General features: G+C 41.6%; 2 protein-coding genes across 2 annotated transcripts; both read right to left on the reverse strand.

The window, feature by feature from the left end:
• Positions 1-1,782: 1,782 nt before the first annotated feature.
• Positions 1,783-8,157, reverse strand: tdh (L-threonine dehydrogenase). Its single transcript, XM_079348444.1, has 9 exons — positions 7,944-8,157; positions 6,119-6,313; positions 5,814-5,856; positions 5,652-5,722; positions 4,552-4,701; positions 4,270-4,442; positions 4,068-4,158; positions 3,508-3,777; positions 1,783-2,927 (listed from the first exon to the last, which is right to left on the reverse strand). Exons 2-9 carry the CDS (start codon positions 6,303-6,305, stop codon positions 2,788-2,790), a joined length of 1,125 nt encoding a protein of 374 aa, XP_079204570.1. The 5' UTR covers positions 6,306-6,313; positions 7,944-8,157; the 3' UTR covers positions 1,783-2,787.
• Positions 8,158-11,252: 3,095 nt separating this feature from the next.
• Positions 11,253-22,239, reverse strand: mtmr9 (myotubularin related protein 9). The gene is made up of 11 exons (XM_079371527.1): positions 22,140-22,239; positions 21,590-21,783; positions 20,216-20,324; positions 20,016-20,141; positions 19,743-19,916; positions 19,402-19,619; positions 19,150-19,311; positions 18,756-18,897; positions 18,354-18,574; positions 17,850-18,001; positions 11,253-13,208 (listed from the first exon to the last, which is right to left on the reverse strand). The coding sequence occupies exons 2-11, from the start codon at positions 21,769-21,771 to the stop codon at positions 13,045-13,047; spliced, it is 1,650 nt and encodes a 549-aa protein (XP_079227653.1). The 5' UTR covers positions 21,772-21,783; positions 22,140-22,239; the 3' UTR covers positions 11,253-13,044.
• Positions 22,240-22,871: the final 632 nt, after the last annotated feature.

Below are 22,871 nucleotides of genomic sequence, written 5' to 3' on the forward strand. Positions count from 1 at the left end.
GTTAGATCTTAGTGCTGCTTTTGACACAATTGACCATCAGATTCTGTTACAGAGACTAGAACAATTGCTTGGAGTTACAGGGACTGCTTTAAGTTGGTTTAGATCCTATTTATCAGACAGATCTCAGTTTGTGCATGTTCATGATGAGTCCTCTTTGTACACCAAAGTTAGCCATGGAGTGCCTCAAGGATCAGTGCTTGGTCCGATTTTATTTACATTATATATGCTTCCTCTAGGTAGTATTATGAGAAAACACTCCATGAACTTTCATTGCTATGCAGACGATACTCAGCTCTACATAGCAATGAAGCCAGAAGACACCAACCAGCTTCGTAAACTAGAAGCCTGCGTCAAGGACATCAGGACCTGGATGACCAGAAACTTCTTACTGCTCAACTCAGACAAGACTGAAGTTATAGTGATTGGTCCTAAGAACCTTAGAGAGACTTTCTCTGCCGATATGACGGCCCTTAGTAGTATTAGCGTAGCCTCTAGTACCACTGTTAGGAACCTAGGAGTTCTGTTTGATCAGGATATGTCCTTTGATTCCTACATTAAACAAATTTCAAGGACAGCTTATTTTCACCTTCGTAATATCTCTAAGATCAGGCAGATCCTGTCACAAAATGATGCTGAAAAATTAGTTCATGCATTTGTTACCTCCAGGTTAGATTACTGTAATTCTATTTTAGCAGGGTGCTATGGTAAATCTCTAAAGACCCTCCAACTCGTCCAAAACGCTGCAGCTCGTGTTCTTACTAGAACGAGGAAAAGGGACCACATTACTCCTGTATTGGCTTCTCTCCATTGGCTCCCTATAAAATCTAGAATAGAATTTAAAATCCTTCTGCTCACCTACAAAGCTCTAAACGGTCAGGCACCATCGTATCTTAAAGAGTTAATTGTACCGTACTATCCGACAAGAACATTACGTTCCCAGAATGCAGGCCTGCTTGTGGTGCCTATAGTCTCTAAAAGTACTATGGGAGGTAGAGCCTTTAGTTATCAGGCACCGCTCCTTTGGAATCGTCTGCCAGTCGGGGTCCGGGAGGCAGACACACTAGGTACTTTTAAGAATAGACTTAAAACTTTTCTTTTTGATAAATCTTATAGTTAGGGCTGGCTTAGGACCAGCTCATAGTTATGCTGCTATAGGCCTAGACTACCGGGGGAACTGGCACCAGGATCTCTTATCTCTCTCTCCCTCTTTCTCTCCCAGCTTTCTTATCTTATAGTAATAAGATATGGCTATAGTGACAAGCAGTAGCTTGTCACTATCTTTGTATTCTAACCTCTCCTTTTGAGCTCTCTTAGGTTCCTTGAGCTCTCTTAGGTTCCTTGGGACTGTTGGTGAGGATGGCCTGCCCAAACAACCCCCCCCCCCCCCCCCCCCCCCCAACCTATCCCATCCTATTCTTCTTTCTGCATCTTGTCCCATCTCCCCCATCCCATTTTCAAGCCCAGCACAGTTTAGCAGATGGCTGTTCCGTCATGAGCCCGGGTCTGCTGAAGATTTCTGCCTGTTAAAAGGAAGTTTTTTCTTGCCACGCTATGACGGATTAAGCTGGGCTCTTGTAATATAGCCATCAGTAAGGTCCTTTACCTGCTTTATGTAAACATAACAATGAGCATGGTCTTGTTACCTGCTCTTTTGTTAATGTTAACAGACAAACAGTAAGGTCCTTTACCTGCTTTTCTAAAGTGTCTTGAGATAACGCCTGTTATGAATTGACGCTATATAAATAAAGATTGATTGATTGATTGATTGACTCTTCAAACAGGTTATTAGGAAAATGCTTTTATTGCCAAAGCTTGATGTGTGGTAGAAAGAACAGACAAGAGATCCTGCCAAAACTTTCGGATATAAACTAGTTCTAGGCCAGCATTGCTTTAGCTAAATATTGAAATACAGAAAAAAAAAAAAAAATGACTGACTGAATCTGTGACATACAATTCCCAGAACTGATGAAAAAAAAATAAAAAAATAAAAGTGGAAAGGAACACTTAGAAATAAAGTGTATTAACAAATGCCTGGGAGCATTTTCTTAATGCTTCCATATGTTTAACACCGACAGACAGAATAAATAACACAACGTGGAATAAACAGAAGAACAATTCTCATGAATTATCGCTCCGCACTGCTCCAAATACAGACGCACTGTATCAGAAATCGCCCCTGCAGATGATTAGGCTCATTTAATGTTGTTTTAAGAAAGAATGCATCGAAAGTGCATCAAAAGACACAACTTGTGTATTTGTACACTCAAAGAAACTTGATTTGTTTTACCCCCTGGAGGCTTTCAGCCCCCAATACCTGAATTCTGAAAATCCTTGGAGATTTTTTACAGAAAATGAAACCCCGACAGATTTCAAACAAAATAATGGGTGAAAAGTTCACAATTACACAATGCAACATTCCTCATTTGTTAAAGTCATTTTTGCCAAGAAAAATTTGCAAAATTTTGCACATGCAAGTCATCTTTTTCACCAACCATGTAATCCCTGATACTGATGACAACCTTTTCTGAACTCTTCACCACAACTCCCATGAGAAAAAAAAGGGGGAAAGCAGGGGTAGTAACACAGGTATGGGGAGGATTGTCAGGCCCGCACCGATCTTTACATTCTGGAGACACGGAAGCCTTGTGCCAGGCAAGCAGAGCCCTTTTGAGTTTACAGAGAAGTGAGAGAACGACTATGTACAGGCCACGTTTCTCTATTCTCTTTGGTCAGTCTTTACACTATGTACAAAGAATGCTCAGCAAACAGCACTGATTCTGTGCAGCCTCAGTTAGCACGAGCCATGAGCCGTTCTGCACCAAAGTAGTTGAGCATTGTCTGGACGAGCTCTGGCAGGTCGTAGTCGTGTTTCCAGCCCCAGTCGTTCCGTGCGTTAGTGTCGTCGAAGTCCATTGGCCATGTGTCAGCTTGAAATAAAAAGAAACAGAGACAACCTTTAATTTTAAGAACAACATCGTGTTGCTTTTGATCGGATTGTGATTCTGTGTTTAATCCCAAGGATGTTAACAAGTTGTTTAACTGGCTAAAATCTGTTTCAAAATAGGTTCTTTAAATCAAAGCAAGATATGAAACTCTTTGGTTAAGAAAAATCACAATTTTTCTATTGCAAATAATTACAATTGAGAAAAATAAAAAGCACCCATGCTTCATTGAATACACTCAGGGGTTGTTCTGTTGCAGCCCTACTTGGTCTGGTATGGTGGCTAATGTCAGGCCACTTAAAACAGATACTGTTACTTTAAATAGAAAAAGGTTGTTGACTTTCCAGTCTACATGTAATCCTGTTAACATGTAGTTTAACATGGCACAAGTTAGGCCTTCAAATTCTACATTAAGGAAATTAATAGGTGTACTTGTGAGCATTTTTCATGTTTGGATATTATTTAATTTAGCTGACGCCTTTGTCCAAAGTGATACACGTCTGTAAATAAGTAAATCACAAGTAAGCATCAAAAACGGTGGCAGCGCTAAGAAATGTTTACATACCAATAGCCTGTCGTACGTGGTCGACGTCATAAGTAACCTCCAGCTCAGGCATCTGTTTCTGTAGCTCCTGGGCCAGCTCCTCGGGGGTGAAGCTCATGGCATTGATGTTGTAGGTCCTCATGCTCAGTGTGTCAGCCGGCGCCTCCAACACCTCCAGCGTGGCGCGCAGACAGTCGTCGATGTACATCATAGGCAGCCGTGTGTTGGGTTTCAGGTTGCATTCAAATTTGCCAGTTTTAATGGCATCGTGAAAAATCTGGACTGCGTAGTCTGGTCGGAGACAGAAATGAAAACATTTTGATCAACCACACCGATCAAATGAGACGGGTGCAATCTAGTATTTGGTTTAAAAATAAAACCGTAATCATACTGCAGCTATAAAATGACAGCCTCAGGGTGTCGGGAGCTGTTCAGACATGTAAAAATAGGGAGGTGATGCATGAAGGTATCAGTTGGTCTTGTATAAGTCAGTTACATAACAACTTGTGACATTACGGTGGCAGTGCACGAGCTGTCCTTCATTAAAATTGAGACCGTTTATTGAATGTCATCTCTCTCACCTGTTGTTCCACCTCCTGGCATTGAGTCAGCAGAGATGATTCCTGGGTAGCGGAGGCAGCGGAAGTCCAGTCCATAACGGTGGTGGTAGTACTGCAAAGAAAATACAACTTCAATTTGAAAATGAAGAATATTTGTGGTCCACTGGCTTTTATGGTTTTTGTGTTTTGGAATGACAAGAAAGAAAAAATTCGGCCTTCCTACCTCTCCCATGAGCTCAGCGTGGACTTTGGAGACACCATAGATGGTGCGAGGTCTCTGCACACACAGATCTGGCGTAGGGTTACGAGGAGAAGTTGGCCCGAAGGCGCCAATGGTACTGGGGACGAACAGACGCAGGCCGTGCTCAGCTGCGATGTCCAAGATGTTGTGAAGCCCTAAGATTCAGAGCACAAACCCCACCGTTAGGATGGCAAATTATTGCTGCTGTGATGTTTCCAACGCATCATTCCACAGAGATACAAAGAGGTCACACTTTTTCCTTACCAGTGATGTTAACAGAACGAGCAAGGGAAACGTTCGCCTCTCCAACAGCACTGAGGAGGGCGCTGTAGTGAACTAGCCAAGTGATGCGGTTGTTTACCACAATTTCCCGCAGGTTCTTGTAGTCCAGGATGTCCGAGTAGATGAATGGGCCTAAGAGAGGACATAGGGAAGATTTTATTAATTAACTATTGTGTTAAGTTAAAAAGGGCTTTTTTAAGACTTCACAACTTCCTCTGTAATAATAAATCTAAATGACCTGACTTTATTTGGTTGTAAGTTCTGGTACATTTGACATTACCAACTTCCTTTGCCAATGGAATTTTTTCTTTCAAAAAAAGGGTGGAGTTTTTAGTCAATGCTACACTTGTAACTTACCTAACAATCAACTTTTTGATGAGTCAAAAACCTGTGTGGACCTATGAGGGATGATGTCATTTTGTTTCATTGCTGATTAAATCTACTTAGTGTTTCTTGTTTGGATCTAAAGACTAATGTTGTCAGACACACCTAAATCGGTCTTGTAATTCAATATAGACTATTCCACAGACTCTCCAAGTTAAATCAAGACTTTCTAAGACTCAAAATTACCTTTAATTCCAGAGTTGCAGCAATAAATGGTAACAGGAGGAAGAATATGATGATAAATGTGTGTGTGGAATTAAAAGCCAAGATATGCATTAGTAAGATCTAAATTAATCTTTACATAAAAAACTAAGAATTTTACAAATGCAAGCATAGCTGGTGTACTTATACAGCCAGTAACATCACCAGACGAGTATAAACCAGATACAGAGCAGCGTCAATCCATTTAAACATTTGTTAATTTTTTGTATACATAAGGAGGGGAGGAGCTACGGTTAACGTGTGAGTGGCAGGTATGTTTTGTTTTCTTTCCCTGAAAGGTGATATACGCGTCCACACCCTACACGGACATGTAATACTAAATTCATATGGAAGACATTTTAACGTTTATTTCATTCTATGCAAGACCAGAAGACAATTACACACACAGTTTAAGACCATCTAAACACTGTAAAAAGCTTTCTTGTTCATGTCTGTGTCTGACTCTATTCTAAAAATGGGGATACAAGTTGACTCACCGCTGTGGAAAACATTGCTTGGTGGTTTTCTGATGTCAGACAGGATGACATTGTTCTTTCCGAATCGCTTCCTGTGAAGCAAGAAGTCAGTGTTATAAAATTACAAAATGCATCACTGACTTTTGTGAAGTTTTAGGGTAAAAATAAAATACTAAATCTTACCTCAACATTTTGGCAAGTCCAACTCCGAGTTGACCCAGTCCACCTAGAACACATGGACAGAAACACAAGATGTCAGAGGGTGCTGCAACATTGAATCAGCGAGGCATACTAATCATCAGAGCTGGTTTCTATGGCGACTGAAAAAACTAAGGAGAGTGGGCCATAAGAAAAAAGGTCATAGCACTGACCGCCTACACTTTGTTCTTAACTCTCATCTTGCTCTGATTTCTTCCTCTATGTATAGTAAAAAAAAAAAAAAAAAAAAAAAAAAAAAAAAAAAAAAAAAAGAGAGAGCTGCTGCATACCTGTAATGAGCACCTTGGGGTGGTCTGTTTCAGAGAAGGACACAGAGTGGAAGCTGGCATCAGACGTCACCTGACGAGGCGAGAAGCTGATGTTGCGCACACCCACTGTAAGGGGCTGGCAGCCGCACCCTGGGGTGCTGAGCAGGACCTGCTGGGCCACCTTGTTGAGAGTTCTGATGACAGGCATTCTGGTATCTGTCAAGAAGACAAATGTGTCAGCAAAAAACATTTTGATTTAACAGCAGAAAAAAAATCTACTCGTTTTAGAAATCTCCCCACTTAAATAAACTGCACTTTAGAACTAGTTTAAAGTATTTGAATGTCTTTGACTGCCATCATCTGGTGGCTTGTGGTTTTGTTTTTTGGCCAAAGCATGAAGTCCTGGTTCAAGACTTTGGGCTCCCAAGGACAGACAGAAAGAGAACTATTAAACTGGCACCGAGAGGGGTGATGTTAATTCAAGCTCATTCAATTAGAGCTGCATGGACATGAAAACTGTCTGAGTTGGGGGAAACTATGCCAGCAGGGGAGAAATTTCGGCCACTCTCAAATGCAAATGATAGACTATTGTTCCTAAGAGGCGCAGCGGAGAGAGAAGAGCGCACAGCAACTCAAACAGCCGAGTTCATCGAGTTAACTTTCATCAAACTCAATGGTGAAAGACAACGCAAGAGTGTCTTAAAACATGCATTTAATTTTCTATAAAACGACAAAAAAAAAATGTACCAGTCAGCTCAGTGAAATAAGACCTCTCGCCTGTTCTACCTTTTTTTTTTTTTTTTGAAGACGTTGTCAGCGTAGCAAGTTTAGTTTAATGGAAAGCGACCTGTATGCGCGTCTCTTCATGTTGGTTCATCACTAAACCGCTCACAGTTCTTGCATCATTTTTAGAGTTAGATGTACTTACCGAGAGCGCAGTAAGCTTCCCAAAAAAGGAAGGAGGAGAGTAACTTGACAGTATTTATACTCCCCAGCCCACACCGAGAGCCAATCAGGGAGAGAGGGCGTACATCAACAGTGCCAAGATCAGGGCGACCATCACCCTGACAAATTTTAATTTGACTTTTTTTTTATTTTATTTTTTTACTTTAGTTAGTTTGCCTTCCCCCCCATTTCTTTTGTCTGTCAGCGTTGAGTTAGATGTGCAAGTGAGAGCTTGAAAAGTGAACGCTGCTCACTATTTTGCGCGCACACACGCACACAACATGTGCTATCCTCCGCTACTGTTGTGCCAACACGGATGTGCGGATTGTGTAACGGGGGAACATTTCACCCCTTCCCTTTCGGACCTGATGCCGCGCGTCACGGAGAACCTTTTAAGAACAGTCACCAATGCACGTGTGGCAGTTTTTTTCCCCACAGAGAACAGGCCGCCAAAGAGCTGTGAACGACACTTTTTCAGAAAACTGATATACTAGGGGGAGGGCGGGGGGTCTTTGAGACACAGTCAGCCAACCAGACAAATGAAACCAGGCCAGTGCGCTGTAGCGGAGTTGTACTGGCACACAGCCACAGACTAATACGTAACAGCCTCCTGGCACTGACAGACTGCTTTAATTCATAAAAAGGAATCTGGGCTTTAGGAATTAAAAGAAACAGTCGCAACTTGAAAGACAGGCCCTTAAATTGCTTCAAATGTGCACATTCATTGAGAAATAACGGTGAATAATTTCTGAAGAAGCTCAGTGTAATTTAATTTAACTGGTGCACTATAAAAAAGTACCACTTGTTCGTTATAAACTAAACACAATTAAATAGCTATATAATATAAAACTAATGTAACATTCCAACAGGAGCAGGAAACAAGGAGGAGGTCGTTACTCACCGGTGTATCTACAGGAACAAAAGCAGCAAAATCTCCTGTGTGACTCAGTTAAATGGGAATATGATGAGTCTTCGTCCTCTGAGCTGGTCCTGTCGCCTGCAGCTTAGACTTGATGCGTGTGTTATCTTCGTCTAGTATTGCATCAGCTGCCTCCTCAAGCTATATATCCGGGGCCATCTGGCTTCAAGGGGGAAGCCGGGTGTCTCTCGGATTGGCTGAACCTCGGAGGTGCGGTCCTCCCTCGCAGACCACGCCCTACTGCATCGTCATCTCCACCCAGCAGGGAGACCGGTGTCCATTCACTCCCACTGCCGATCAAATCTCAGTTCAACGTGTCGTGTCCATAAACTGACTCTCTACACATGCACATCAATGGCGCCATGTGCCAGCAGTCGTTCAAATTGGATGAACACCAGTCTGTGATTTACTCACTGATGATGTGGCCAAGACTAAAGAGGAGACACGATATCATAGCAATATAAAAAAACCTGCACTAAGTGTATCATATTATACATCTCTGATGATATTTGACTATTACAAAAGACTCGTGAGAAACAAATAAATGCTGATCTATTTCTGTCATTAACTGATCAATACATTGCCAAATGACATAGACATTACACTGTACTTAAATGTGCACTATGTATATTTGGAACTGGAATGTGAAAGTTTGAAAAGCTAGATTTAAAGTTTCTGTGTGGGCCCCCACCATAACGTCTGATCATTTTTATCTTTACATTTTGTTCCAGGGACCACATTTTACTCTGAGGACAGATTGTGTATAGAGTTATGAACACAATGCCACAGAATCTGTATACTTCTCCAACTTTCACATTTCTAGACCAAAACTCCAGCATGCACATTTAAATATCATTCCAGTATATTTTGTATAGCCTACATCAACATTTATTATAAAAACTTGAAAATATAAATACATCCTTGTTTAGGTGTATTAACCAGGTTGACTTGAAGAAGGTTAAACAACCATTTAAACATCTTTTCTCAAATCTTTATTTTTTATTTAAATTTCCTTAATCTGTCGTTGTTTATCAAATGCTGGATTCTTCAAATATCTTCCTGATTTGAATCTAAATCTGATTCTGAAACCTGACCTCAGTCTAAAAGAACACATTTCCTCTAACAGGGCACATTCTGCTTGAAATCTGGATGGGATCTTTGACTCGAAGAGTTACTTTCACATACAAATCACGACAGAAATGTTACAATGCTTTCTCCAACTGAACACTATTGTAGAAAACAAAAAAAAACCTGTTGACTATAATCACATTAACGCTTTCCTCTTACCAAGGCTCAGGTTACAAGTCCAGCTATTGTCATCAGTCTGCTCAAAACTCAACTAAAAGACTTTTTTTTTTTTTTTTCACAAGCACAAAACTATATCACTCCAAGCGTTGCATTTTTTTTAATGGATCCATGTTGAAGGCCTGGTACTGACAGAAATTAATAATACATGTGCTTTGAATAAGGAACAAGGAAAGAATATAAACCTGTTTATCTTGTCATACCATTGTTCATTGTTATGCAGATGACAGCCATGTTTATGTTCATGTCATGTTTATGACTGGTGGCTTCTATGTATTCATCTACAGCAAGAAATAATGGAAGTAATTCCTTTTGTTTATCTTGTTCAACACAGTCCAACACAATGAGTAACTTACATTACCTTGTATACGTGACGTTTCTGTCGGTTTGATTATTTGGCAGCACACACTGAGCTTGACAATGTCTGACGCACAACAGGCCAAAATAAACTTACGTGTCTTAACTATTGACATAAAGGATACAAAAAGTAACACGGGTCTGTGAGTAATATAAAGAGGTTGATTACACATGACACAAAACAAACATGTCTCAAACCTCTGTAATCAAACAAGGTTGGCGTGTTGTTTGAGAAGGCGCTTTAGATGAAATCACTGCACTTCAGGTTTTTGTGACGTGTAAGTTAGCACGGATGTTGAAACTCTTGAATGTCTAATCCATTCATGTTTATTAAGGGATAGATTTGATGTGAGAATATAAGCAGCCTCTATTTGACTTTGAGGTTTGTTTGTAGTAAAAGGAGGGAGGGCCAAAGAGGTTGAAAATGTAGGAGTGGACTGAGCAAAGGGTGTGTAAAAGACCCGTGTGCTGAACTGTGAGTGGAGGACCGGCGCACACCCCAACGTCTGTCAACACTGGTGAGCAAATGACCTGCACAAACACAAGTTAATATGTAAACTGATACATGTCTGCCAAAAACAAAACCCGGATACCTTTCAGGAAACCCTGATTTAATACGCTCCCAAATATCACAGACTGGATTCAAATAAGAACCGTACGAAGCGAAAATCTTATTTCCACATGACACCTAACTGAAGGTACATGCAGTCCTCCATTGTCCCAGGAGGGTTGTGTTAAGCAAGGCTCTCACGCACGTAGTTAGGACTGTGACAAATCCAAGGCCACATTATTACACACACATGACCGATGAGTGGACAGGAGCACTGAAAAGACTTGGCTGCCAACATGCCTCTATGAAACATCTGATCCCTGGCTCTATGCCCCGATCACCTTAGCAGATGATCCTCTCGCCTCAGCCACGAGTAACATACTTCATGAGGACGATGTTTATTAACCCTTGGACGAGCTATATGGGGTTGTGTTTGGGAGGAGTGGAAAACAAAGTCACCTGCCATTGTAATGGAAACATTGACCTTGGTCACGGGCAGTGATTGACGTCACTAGAGCCGGGACAATAATAGGAGACTTTAAGTTGACTATCTATGTTAAACCCTTTAAGAATGTATTTTTGTTATAAAAAGGGAACAATCCTGATATGTTTACAGCAGGATTACTTATGGTTAGCCAAATCAGAGAAGGTCGATCATATTAGCTTCTTTTAGAGATGTTACGGAGAACCTTTTAGCATATCTAGCTCATTAGTTGCTAAACACAAGCTAGTCACCTGTTCTATCTGTCCGCCATGTTGGTGTTGGGAAAGAAGCATGAGGTTTTCAAGCTTTCTGTAAAACATGGGTTGACAAGAGCAGTGGGGGGAAAAAAATCCAAACAGTAAAATGTAAGTTCCGAATGTACAACCAAAACAATGAGATGAAAGACAATAAAACCAGTGATTCGTTTCATATGGCAATGTTATCGATTGATTTTCTTTTTAAAACACTGACTATTTATACACAAGCAAAGTTAATCAAATGTTGGGTCATTAATATGATGTGTGGAAAAAAAGGGGACATTCATTTAAAGTAACATTTATGCGAGAAGAACAAGTTCATCAATGATTACAAAAAATGAATTTTGTGCTATAATCTTTATTGGCATGAAAAAAAGGTTGCTTTTTTTAACAATGAAGTAACTTTACAGGCATCTGAAGTGACAGTAGAACTGATCATGTTTTATGCTGTAAGGCATTGCATAAAGCTCATAACACAGCAGCAGCAGCAGCAGCGCTTATATAACGATAATCTAATGCATTATGCAAATACAGGAAACAAGTACTACTGCAACTCACATCTTTACACTGACTCAACTAATCGTGTCGATCATGCACACCAATAACAGACGGGATGTCCTTTTGGGGGAAAAAAAAAGAAATCAAATGTATATAGTAGAGCTGTTTGCAACTATCTCTTTAAGAAAAGTTAATTGTAGTGGCTGAACTCGGCTTAGTTTAGTGTGATTATGACGTCATTCTGAAGCAGATCAAGTGTTTTAGAGTACACTGTAACAAGCAGAGAAAACGCAGCTTTACAGGCTAAACAAACAATTATCAAAGGATTAACACTGGATTTCATTTTTTCCCTCACCTTTCCATTTATATATATTTATTTAAAGTGCTTTCTCAAGAGTATATGATGCTTGTGAGAGCTCCGATAGTTACAGACGACCTGTGCTGTCAGTATGCAAACACAACGTGGGTGATTTATTAAAGAAACGTCAAACGTGTTTTTGTGTCCTTTGACACCGATGTCGACGTTCTCATGACACACTGTCTGTGTCACTGAACTAACTTAGTCTGAGTATCAGTCAGTGGGACATGTGTACTGTTTTTTTGTCTTAACCCGCAGCAGCTGGTGACTATGAACAGCAAAAGTGGTACAAGAATGACAATTTGTACGTTTCTCATATTGATAATGCCTTAATAACAAAGTGCAATGAATTTAAATCTTTCGTTTAAAAAAAAAAGGCAGATATGCATTTTTTTTGAGTCACTAACAAAATAGCTTTCCTTCACTATTTCACATAGTGACATTGTTTTGACCAGAGATTACCGGGCCGGCACATTGACTCTTTATATCATGTTGTGTTTTACAGATCTTGCTTCGTGCCTCTGGCTACATCACACACTGGAATGTCAAGTTAGCACCTGATACACATCAGGATATTTTGGTCAGATTCTTATTAAACCATCTCATTCTACAGAACAGTAGGCGCTGACCCTTCCTACGCTGATTATGTCATCTCAACGTGCAGCAAAGTCACACGCTTTCTCATAGCACCCTATATGTTGCCATGGTTACTCTGCAGTGCTTCTGTGTCATATATATAGGATGTATGAGGGAAAAGTGTGGTACCATGCAAATTAAGATTCAAAGTAGCAGTTTTTCTTTTCTAAACGAGATCAATGCTCCCACATTTATGGTAATCTATGAAAATCATTTCACATCATCTGACTTTTAAAACATCGGTGTGATACTAGATGAGGCTTAATGGTAAAGGTCCGAATGCAACACAGATATTAGAGTAGGGACACAACTAACCCCTTTTTGTAAACTGTTGTACCATCTTAAGCATTGAAGGTATGGGAATGATAGCTGCGTGGCCGATTTTGAAGGTATACTGGGCTTATGGTCGTTCAATTTGCATTTTTTTGTCAGTGCAGGAAATCAAAAATTAAAAAAAACCTGTGTGTTGTATATTTAAGAAAAAAATCAGACTGGAGCAAAGCCTCAAATCAGGTTGACGTTGATCTTTATGTGTATTTCTATGTAACGTCACACGTTCTACCTGGATCTTCCCGCTTCTTTCCTTTCCCAGCTTCCTCTCTCTCTCTCTCTCTCTCTCTCTCTCTCTCTTTCTCCGTCTATGGCGCCTGCAGCAGAGGATCTTCGGTTTCGAGCTCGGCCAGCTGCCTGCGCAGGCTGTTTACTTTGCTCTGAAGTTCCTTGTTGTATTCGATGATGTGGACCATTTCATCATAGGCCTCATCGAAGCACTTGGAGGACCGGTTCCAGCGAAGGAACACTCCTGTAACCAAAGGAGTTACAGGAATTACAAAACAAACCACATCCTATTTTTGTCCTCAATGTTTTATAGCGAGCGAGCAGCCGAGCGCAAAAATGATTCCAATCACACTGCAAAATGGTGATACAGCATGAATGATGTAAATCACGGTCAGCCTTATAATCAGCATGCTGGAAGCCTGACATTTCCTCATGCTACCTGACGCTTAATTTCAACAACTTTAGGCGGATGAGCATGATATTTGCTTTTAGGGGTATATTTGGTCATTAAACCTGAGGGGAACAAATCACAGTTTCTGTTAAACATATCGTACCAACATCTCGTGGTTGTACGGATAGATCATCTTTTATTAACCTCATGGTGGCAAAGTGTTCAAGAGGAAATCCCCAAACTACCTAGAAAACCATGTCGGAACCATGGACGGACACGTTTACTAATGCAGCTCATAACTGCAACAAAGACATCTGGACAATGAAGCTGCACTGCGGCTGTGGCAGCGACGAGTGTGAGTGTCATCGTTGCACAGAAAACGAGTCTGAACGTAAACTCTGTGAGGTTTCACAGTTCTGAAGAGATCCCTGATTGTTTGCGTTGACAGTGAAACACCCCCCCCCCCCTCTCACTCTTTGAATCTCCAAGTGGGTGGAGGACTTAAACAGACTGTATGTATGAGACTGATAATCTTGAAATGTTCCCATCAAGCTGTGCTGCATGACTGGAGTGAAGGGGCAGGTGGATGAGATTGAATCAAAGGTTGTTTTTTTTTTGACAGGTTCTTTGTTCCTGAGCTACAGATTAAATCCTCCAACACGTGCTTGCCGATCTTCATTCCAAGTGACTCAGCAACTTTTGGCACGGTGTTAAAAGTCAAAACTTATATGTTGGTTGCTGTTCTATAAAAGACACGATTCACACACGTAAGTCCCAGTTGGTGTCAACATCAACAACGAGATGTGGACGTCCACGGGGGCCTCTACAGCGCTCCAAGGAGTCTGCGTCACTCTTTGAAAAGGTTGCATAAGCGGGAGGTCTGCTGCTCGTCACGTGCTCTGATTCACATACGTTCAAACAGGAAGAGGGAGGGGCTCCGAGGCCAAAGGCAGGCAGGCAGGCAGGCAGGCAGGACGCCCCCCCCCCCCCATCACATAGGAAGGCCACGTTAAACCTAATGACCCCCTCGTTTGTCTAGACCCATCCCCCAACTTTTCATTATGTATGGCATCTGAATGCTTTGAGCTGATTCGACACTCTGCAAGTTCAAGCACAGACAATCCCCCTCCCCATCCCCCTCCCCATCCCCCTCAGGGGACTTTTTAATAGTCAGTCAAACCCCGATTATTGGGATAACGTTTTTTTTTATTACTTTTTCTGACAATTTCGGAGACATTATTTTACCGAAGCAACTCAGAGCGACTAATTGTTTGTTACTATTAACTCGCTCGTTTTAATTCCTGGGATTCACTTTGTGCAGGACATTTAACATCCAACAGAAGATACTTAACGTGGCGTCTGAATGCTTTTGAGCTGATTTGACAGTCTGCAAGTTCAAACACAGACAATCCCCCTCCCCAACACACACACACACACACACACACACACACACACACACACACACACACACACACACACACACACACACACACACACACACACACACACACACACACACACACACACACACACACACACACACACACACACACACACACACACACACACACACACACACACACACACACACACACACACACACACACACACACACACCGGTTTTTACGAGTCCCTCAGCCTACAAAAATTTAAATAGTTTTGATTTTAAACAATGAAACGATTACTCAGACATCATTTTTGCCAAACGCCTGACTATCTCAGACTATTCAGACTATCACCTGAATGTTTTTGTCACGCGCCCTTAAGCTCCGTGTCCACATAGCGGTCCGGTACGGATCAGTACAGTTTGGTACTGTTTGGTTCGGTAAAGTCTGATCCCGTTTCCACAGCCAACCGTGCACTATTTGGTAGGCAGCGTGTAAGCCGGATGCCGATAGCCACGTCAGCTAAAAATAATAATAACTTTATTTATATATAGCTATGTAATAGAGTCACATGATAGCAGCTAATAGCTGGGAATCTTTCTTGGCTTTAATAAATGGAAACGATGCAAAATGCGCACCGTCCAGAGACGAACCGAACTGAACCGCTGTGTGGAAACAACACGTCAATCCCCAGGATTCACGATATGTTGGGTCTTAAACATCCAGTAGCAGATACTTATTGTGGCTTTAGATCAAGTCATGGGCATTTCTGATTCACACATTTAGAACGATGACATTTCAACAACAGAACTGTGTTTCATGTTGACATATTTTAGGTACTCTGATACAATCCTACGTTCACAATGCATCTGGAAGAGCAGAATGCACCCACACAGGTTTGATCAAGATCATAAAATCAGAGCTCACTGTGTACGCCGCTTGTTTCAAATAAACACAAAGGAAAATAAATTGTAAGGACAACTGAATTAAGTGGCTCAAGTTTGTTTTATTATTATTCCTCATCATCATTTGATCATTTTGCTACATTTTCTGCGGTGGAACTCGAGCTCTCAATGTGTTCATTCGTAAGAAGAGACCTTCGCTCTCGACTAGAATAAAGCGAGCCCCGGGACTTCTGTTAGCACTCACTGCTAACTGCTAACTAACAGTTGACCGTCACCATCACGCAGCAGGTTTCTAGTTTCAGTAAAGATACAGAACCCTCTGTGCAGCCTAAAATAAGACCGACACATCAGCCAAACACATCCTGAAGTAGCCCAAGAAGGAATGCTGAATATGTAAAGGTGCCGTGTCAAGTCGCACGAGTCAATGGCAACACAGCGTAGGGACCTGTCCTGTAACATGGTGCTTGTAATGTGCTGTTAGAGCTGGACGGAGGTCACACAATGCTTTGTTTACACTGATGATTTAAGCTTTTTTGTTATTTCGTATTCATGTGTTATACCTGTGTTGTTTTGTTTGGTGGTGGGGGGGTGGGGGGGGGATGTGCATTTCCTCTGGTTATGATGCCATGTTTTGTCAAAAGGTCATGCGTTTGGAATACTGGACTCAACATCAAGATAAATGGATTCTATTTATTTAATTGTTCTGCCTTTATATAACCAGGTTATTAACCCAATAAGATCAGGATCTCTTTTACAAGGCTGACCTGGTCACGAGGGCAGCAGTGCACTAAATGGGCTTCCCTGGTAATGCTACCTTTTTCTAGTGAAATATGTGTATGCACCCCTGCATTCCTATGGGTTAGAATGTTTAGCATAGGCTCCGAGGGTCACTCAGTTCATCTGGTCAGCAAACTTTGTAATCAATGGCGCCCCCCTCTGGTAACATGATGAATTGTCTGTCCGGGCAAAAATGTAATTGCAGATAATAAAACAAACCATAATTGGCTGCATTCCTGTGGCCATCACAGCACTTTGCCCAACCCTTGCTGGACTGGTTTCAGGCCTGTCTTCAGTCAAACATGTAGTCCTGCTGGGTTAGGCACGCTAAATCAATCTGTGTCAAAAACTGACTCAAGACGATGCCCAGGTTTCTTTGACAGCACATGCAGTGTTTATATACTCGGGTACTTAAAAGCATGTAACTACTGTATGTACAAGTAACACGTTCCAATTCTTCTGAATGATGATGAAAAAAAAGCTTACATTAAGTGTTTGAGAATTCAAATAGAGTATGTCCATCTTAGTGGGACTTTGAGCACCACTTTAAGGCACCTCTAATGTACAGTATTTACTCTCTGCTCGTCTGTGCGAGCCTATCAAAATGAAAGCTGAAGATTCTTTATTTTCTAACCTGACGCCTGCAGGAAGCCATGAAACAAGCCACATTTGTCGCAATGTTATGCCTGCAGGCAACTGTGCTGCAACCTCTCGACAGATAAATATCTCTCAGGCTCCATCTTATTCAATGCAGGATCAAAATCTCCCTCCGTGAAGGAGCCTCATTGTGAAATCACACAGTTGAGATGAGAGGTGTTCCAGGAAAATGACAGAGGCATGATGAGTAAGAGCTCAGGGTTCATCAGAAAACAACGCCAAAGCTAATTGAGAAACCAAGCGCTTTAAATTCGACACATTCTGATGAAGCCACCGCTCCGCAGCCGGTTTTGCAAATTGTCAGCTGAGGCAATCTATCAGAAGAGGAAGATCTTTAAATAAAGTCAAAGGGAGAAAAGTGCAAAAGACACATACAAAAACACAAATACAGAGCAAATAAAACCAGATAAAGAAGAATATGGGACCTTTAAAGTTAACTGTATGTGTTGCTGATGGGTTTTGATTTACACCTCCGGATGAATTTTCATACGTTATTTGTCATCACCTGCTGACTTTTCATCTGAGGTACTGAGGGATAAAGATGTTAAGGGTTTAATAATGTAGATCAAAAACCATTTAGTCTTCTACCTATTAATTAAAACTGAACCTAATGGGTTTTTTTTAGGGTTGAATTGTTCAATACAGAGTGATAGAAATGTGACCCACTGACCATCCTCTCTCTGATACGGACACTTTTTGTTATCGCTGACTGTGCAGTACATGCTTCAGTTCTGACGCTGCACGTTGTCGTGTGTGTGTGCGTCTCTTACCTTCCCACAGCAGCAGACTCTGAGGGGCCACAGAGGGCCAGATCACAAGACTGTTGGCCTCGAACAGCGGGTTGGTTAATCGCTCCAGTTCCTGGGGCCGATTCACCCACGACCACAGGGACACGGTCTTCTCAGGCAGAGACAGTTTGGTTCTTTGAAATGGGAGATGATGTGGGGTTAACCAATCAGAACGGTCGTTACTTACAGGTTGTCAAAATAGGCTTCTTTACAATGAAACTAAGCTGGATGTTGTCATTGATATTGAAAATATCTCCTTACTCTAAAACTTTAGCATTGACTTTAGAAAAGTCACTTCCATACCAGTTTGTAGTAAAGCTGCTTAGAGAGCGGTGATTAAGAATGTGAAGGACAAGGCTCCATATTTAGCTGGCACACTAATGACCTAAATACTGTGATGTAGCTTTATAAAGTTTGCATGGTATGCAAAATAAGTCTGAGCGCATCAGATGATGTATCTTATTAATTCATTGACAGACGTATTACCTCTCTGCTGTGCCGTTGCCCAAGAAGGTGCCAAACTGAGAAGCATAGGCGTGTTCGAAGAGAAGCACCAGAAAGCTCTCGGTAAATTCAAAGGAGCAAGGGAACTGCCGAAGGATCTGCCAAACACAGTCCAAGAAGAGCAGGAAGACCGGCGCCTCTTGCCGAGGCTTGCTGTTGGAGTACGCAGACTGGGCGCAGCGCTGCTGGAACGGGTGGCCCGCCTGGGATGCAAAGAGGCACTTTACTAAGTATCAGTGTATGCACTATTATTTTCCTTGTATGGCCAACATCTAAATATCAATCTTATAACTAATGTGTGTGAACATTTCAAGCTTAGAAAAAAAATAGATATTCATGATAGCTGCTAACATGTGGGCTGTGATTCAAAGGTTAGAGGCTAACCTGGAGCCACTCTCTCTCCACCAGGCCTTGGAAGCCTCTGATGGTCCTGCAGGCAGGATCAAGGATTATCTGTGCCAAAGAGGTCACCTGCAAGGTGGAGTCTGTTCCCTCCGTGCCATGAACGAGCACTGAGGCTCCCTCTCTGCGACAAACACACAGGATTACATTCACAGTGCCAACTGTTACTCTGCTACCGTTAGCAAAAAAATCTGATGCTTTGCCTGTTAATACTACTATTCCTGAAGTCGTCAAATTTATTGATAAAGTACTTTTAAAATAACATGAACTGACCAAAACTGCTTCACAAACATCGGAAAACTTTACAGAGTAAAAAAAAAAAGAAAAAAAGAAAATGAGTTCATAGCAGACAAAAAGAAACGTTGTGTTCTCTGACCTGTCGATACACTGGGCAGCCAGGCAGGCCGTTGTGAGGATTTCCTTGACGTGAGTCTGCCAGTTGGAAGCTTCTAGCTTACTTAACCAGCGGTCCATATTGTGCGACTGGTCGTTACACGCCTCGACGAGCTTGATCAGACTTTCCTGAAGGATGTTCGACCTGAAATGACAGAAAGGTTCGGGCATCATTTCTAAAAGAGGTTTTAACTAACGGGTATACACATTTTAAGAAAGCCCTCGGTGACCTCACCTCTCGATCGTCTTGTGGATCCTCCTCCACTGTGGGTAGTTTGCCTCGGTCTCAAAGCCTCCGCCTCGAGCTTTGGCCTGCTGGGCGACGTTGATGGTGCGTGTGTCGATGATGTAGCCACGTTTGCCTGGCCGCAGGGTGGCGTTGATGAGCTTCTCGTCTTCCTTACACCGTCGCCCGTTTGTGCCGGTCAGAGGCTGCCCTGCTCGCATCATTACCTGAAAGTGATTCAAATACGACTTTCACATAAAAATGACTAGACCACATTTACGCACAGTTTGATTTCACAAAGACAATTCTAATCCACAAACTATAAAAAAAATAATTTCCAAGGAGCTCACCATGCCATTCTTCTTGTGGTAGTAGCTCAGGACTGGAAAACGGCCACTATGTCGGAAGGTAGCTACTTTCTTCAGCGTTTCATCGTCAACATCTTTGGGTACGGCCACTAGAGGGGGGTATGACGGACACACGCTGAAGTCCTTGTTGACGTCACTCAGTCTCCACTCGTCTGTCTGAAAAAAAGAGATAAAGGCAGTTCAGCGAAAGGGTGATAAGGGAGCACAGAGAATGTTTTTTTATTATTATTATTTCTTCATTAGCCGTGTCCGTACCATAGACTCTAAATCTTTAAAGATGTCCTCTGGAAGAAATAAGTTCCAGCCATCTTCTATGACTTCAAACATGGGCCGGTAGAAGAAAGGATACATCAGGGAGACTGAATCAAGCGTGGATAGAGCCTAGAAAGGAAATATTCATTAACATCAGTTGAAAGCATGTAGGATTCTTTGACACTAAAAAACATAAACCTGACCTCAATAGAGCTGGCGATGTTGAGGCACTCCTCCATGCCCGGGATGTCGAGCTGAATCACCCTCAGGTCTTTGCATTTCACGATGATGCTTCCCAGAGAGCCAACAAATCTGGAAAAAAAAAAAGAAGTCAAACATAAGTTTTCATTGTTGCCTCCTGCGGTGACATTTCTATACAGTGGATTTTGCATGTTCACGTCATGTGTTGCTTTTCTGTTAGCGCTCCTCCTGCCTGTATTCAGCCAAACACAAGCGTCAGAGCACAGCCAGACCCCCCTACGACTACACAGAAAAAGGTTTTTAACACAACGAGTAAAGACGGTCTACTATTCCATAACAGTTTTATAAGCAAGTGGACGAGCTCGTGAGAAAACATCGTCGGCCCAGATTTGAATACACGTGGCGTAACAGCGGCATTCTCAGAGCTGCCAATTGCTTTCACACCCTTCTTAACCACAACACATTTGGATACCCGACCTGTGGGAAAACTCTGTTGCAACAGAGCACGGTCGGAATCCAACTTCCTGCCAAACAGTTTCAGATCCTCTCTTCACTCTCAAGACAAGAGTGAGAGAACGATCCAGAAACACGGCAGTGAAACGCTTCCATCTGGTTCTCACAAAAACAGGAGTTTCCCCCTATCAGACGACAGTGACCTTCATAACTTCATAATTCTACTGTCAAAAGTCTTTGATCGTTTAACATGTAATGGACTCCTTTAAACAACGTTTTTTTTTAATTACAGTTGGGTTGGGCCGTGTTTAACAAATCAACAGCTGTCAGAGATAATGAACTCAACTCGGTGTGATTTATAGTCATTTAAACTGTCATCAAGAAGCTGCTATTTGAATAACGCACTGACCTCCTCTGCTGTTTCTTTGATTCACAATGGCGGCGTGCTAGTAGGCTTACCAGTATTAATAAGACTAAAGCTTCTGCGATATATATATGTTATAATCAGCAAGTCATAACCACGATTCTTTCATTAACACTGGCACATTTTGGAAATCGATATCTACAAAGTAATACCAAAGCGAGGGTGGATTCTTTCGACTGGAGAGAAGCTGCATTTAACACTGTGGTCTGAAGGAACGCACTTTTAATCCTGTGAATTATCATCGAATGCCACCATCAGGAATGTTACAACAAGAGCAGGGGAGCTGTCTTCCAAAAAAAAAAAAACACTCACACTCACACGTCCATCAAAGTGCATCAATATGCTGCAATAGTGAAACCATCCCCTTCATATTTTAAGATGCAATCAATCGTGCAAACGCATATAAAAATGCAAGCATCTTAAAAAAAAAAAGGTGGAGTTACAGGTGCACAGGTGAGGCTGCATTTTAAGCTCGGTCCAGACAAGAAGCGCAGGTGACCTTTTCTCTATGGAGTCGATGTTTGAGTGAAGCAGCCACAGCTCCTCTGTGTTGTCCTGTCTGGAGGACAGGATCAGGTGATGACCAGTCAGACACAGGGTCCCCTCCACAGTGGGCATAAAGGGACGATGTAAGACGACCCCGTCCACCCTGGGGGTCTTTATTAACTCTGCAAACTCCATCACCTTCCTGACCTGAAGAGGAGGAGACGGAGATGGGTTCAAGATCAGGGTTTAAGGGGTTTGTTTACAACATCACAGTTTCGAATGACTTAAGTCTTGACGCTCTGCTGTGCTGCTTTTAAATAAAGATAAGGAAACAAAGTCGATGTCATGCATCTTACACAGCGACAGTGTATGATCAGATAGCTCGTTAGCTTCATTCAGGAAATGAAGTGGCTAACATTTTTCAACTAGCTAATCGAGACAGACGATAAAAAAAAGTGTCAAGTCATTATTTTATAAACACGCCATACTTCCATTAAAGCACATATAATTAAAGCGAAATGGGTGCTTAAACAATTTATCACACAACTACCCATTATTCTTACCGTTGAATTCGTTGTTGGGCGAGACTGGTGCGTTTATAAAAACAAGCCGACTGGAAACAACAGACTTGGTCATTTTGGTTCCGGACACTGATCGGAAAATAGTTCTTATCAATTATATGAAAACTCTTTAACAATTTAGGACTTAGTGACATTTCACACTACGGGAAAATACGAGAGGACAAACATCGTTGTGGAGTTAAAAAAAGAAAAGAAAAAAGGAGTGGTTTATTCTTACTTGAGTGATAATAAAAATGCCAAGATCTAAAGTTCCAGAGGTTAATCAGTTGGAATATCAGATAAATGGCCAAAAACAACGAAGAGCTTAGTTTTGCAGTCATTGTATTTGGGTCTTTTTTTAAAGGAAGACCAGGAAGCAGAGAACTACAACTATGAATCCTGCAGGTTTTAAAGCCCAGCCTGTCTCTGTAAATGCAGATGAACGGTAAAACCTTTCTATTTGTTTACTTTTACATTATGATGACAAGAAACATATACTTATTTCTCAAATAGCATTTCTGTTGAATGAAGTACTTTTTGAATACCTGTGTATCTGTCATAAATCTTGATAAATCTTGATTTATAGTTAACAAATATTTGGACACTGACACAATTTTGGCTCTGTACCCCAGCACAATGGATTTGAAATGACCAACCGAAATTAACAACCGAAATGCAATTTAAGTGTGGACTTTCAGCTTTAATTTCAGGGGTTGAACAACAATATCACATGAA

This window comes from Symphodus melops (genome assembly GCF_947650265.1).
Source record: "Symphodus melops genome assembly, chromosome: 1".
Classification (NCBI taxonomy): domain Eukaryota; kingdom Metazoa; phylum Chordata; class Actinopteri; order Labriformes; family Labridae; genus Symphodus; species Symphodus melops.

Bases quoted from the DNA above. Each gene is read 5' to 3' on its own strand.
- mtmr9 (XM_079371527.1), bottom strand. From the start codon at position 21,771: ATGGAGTTTGCAGAGTTAATAAAGACCCCCAGGGTGGACGGGGTCGTC. The intron at 18,898-19,149 runs GTCAGAGAACAC...TGTTTGTCGCAG, and splicing joins GCTGCCCAGTGTATCGACAG to AGAGGGAGCCTCAGTGCTCG. The intron at 18,002-18,353 runs GTAATACGTCTG...CCCATTTCAAAG, and splicing joins GGCAACGGCACAGCAGAGAG to AACCAAACTGTCTCTGCCTG.
- tdh (XM_079348444.1), bottom strand. From the start codon at position 6,305: ATGCCTGTCATCAGAACTCTCAACAAGGTGGCCCAGCAGGTCCTGCTC. The intron at 5,857-6,118 runs GTATGCAGCAGC...CATGTGTTCTAG, and splicing joins CCCCAAGGTGCTCATTACAG to GTGGACTGGGTCAACTCGGA. The intron at 4,159-4,269 runs GTAGGAAGGCCG...TTTTCTTTGCAG, and splicing joins ACGCTGAGCTCATGGGAGAG to TACTACCACCACCGTTATGG.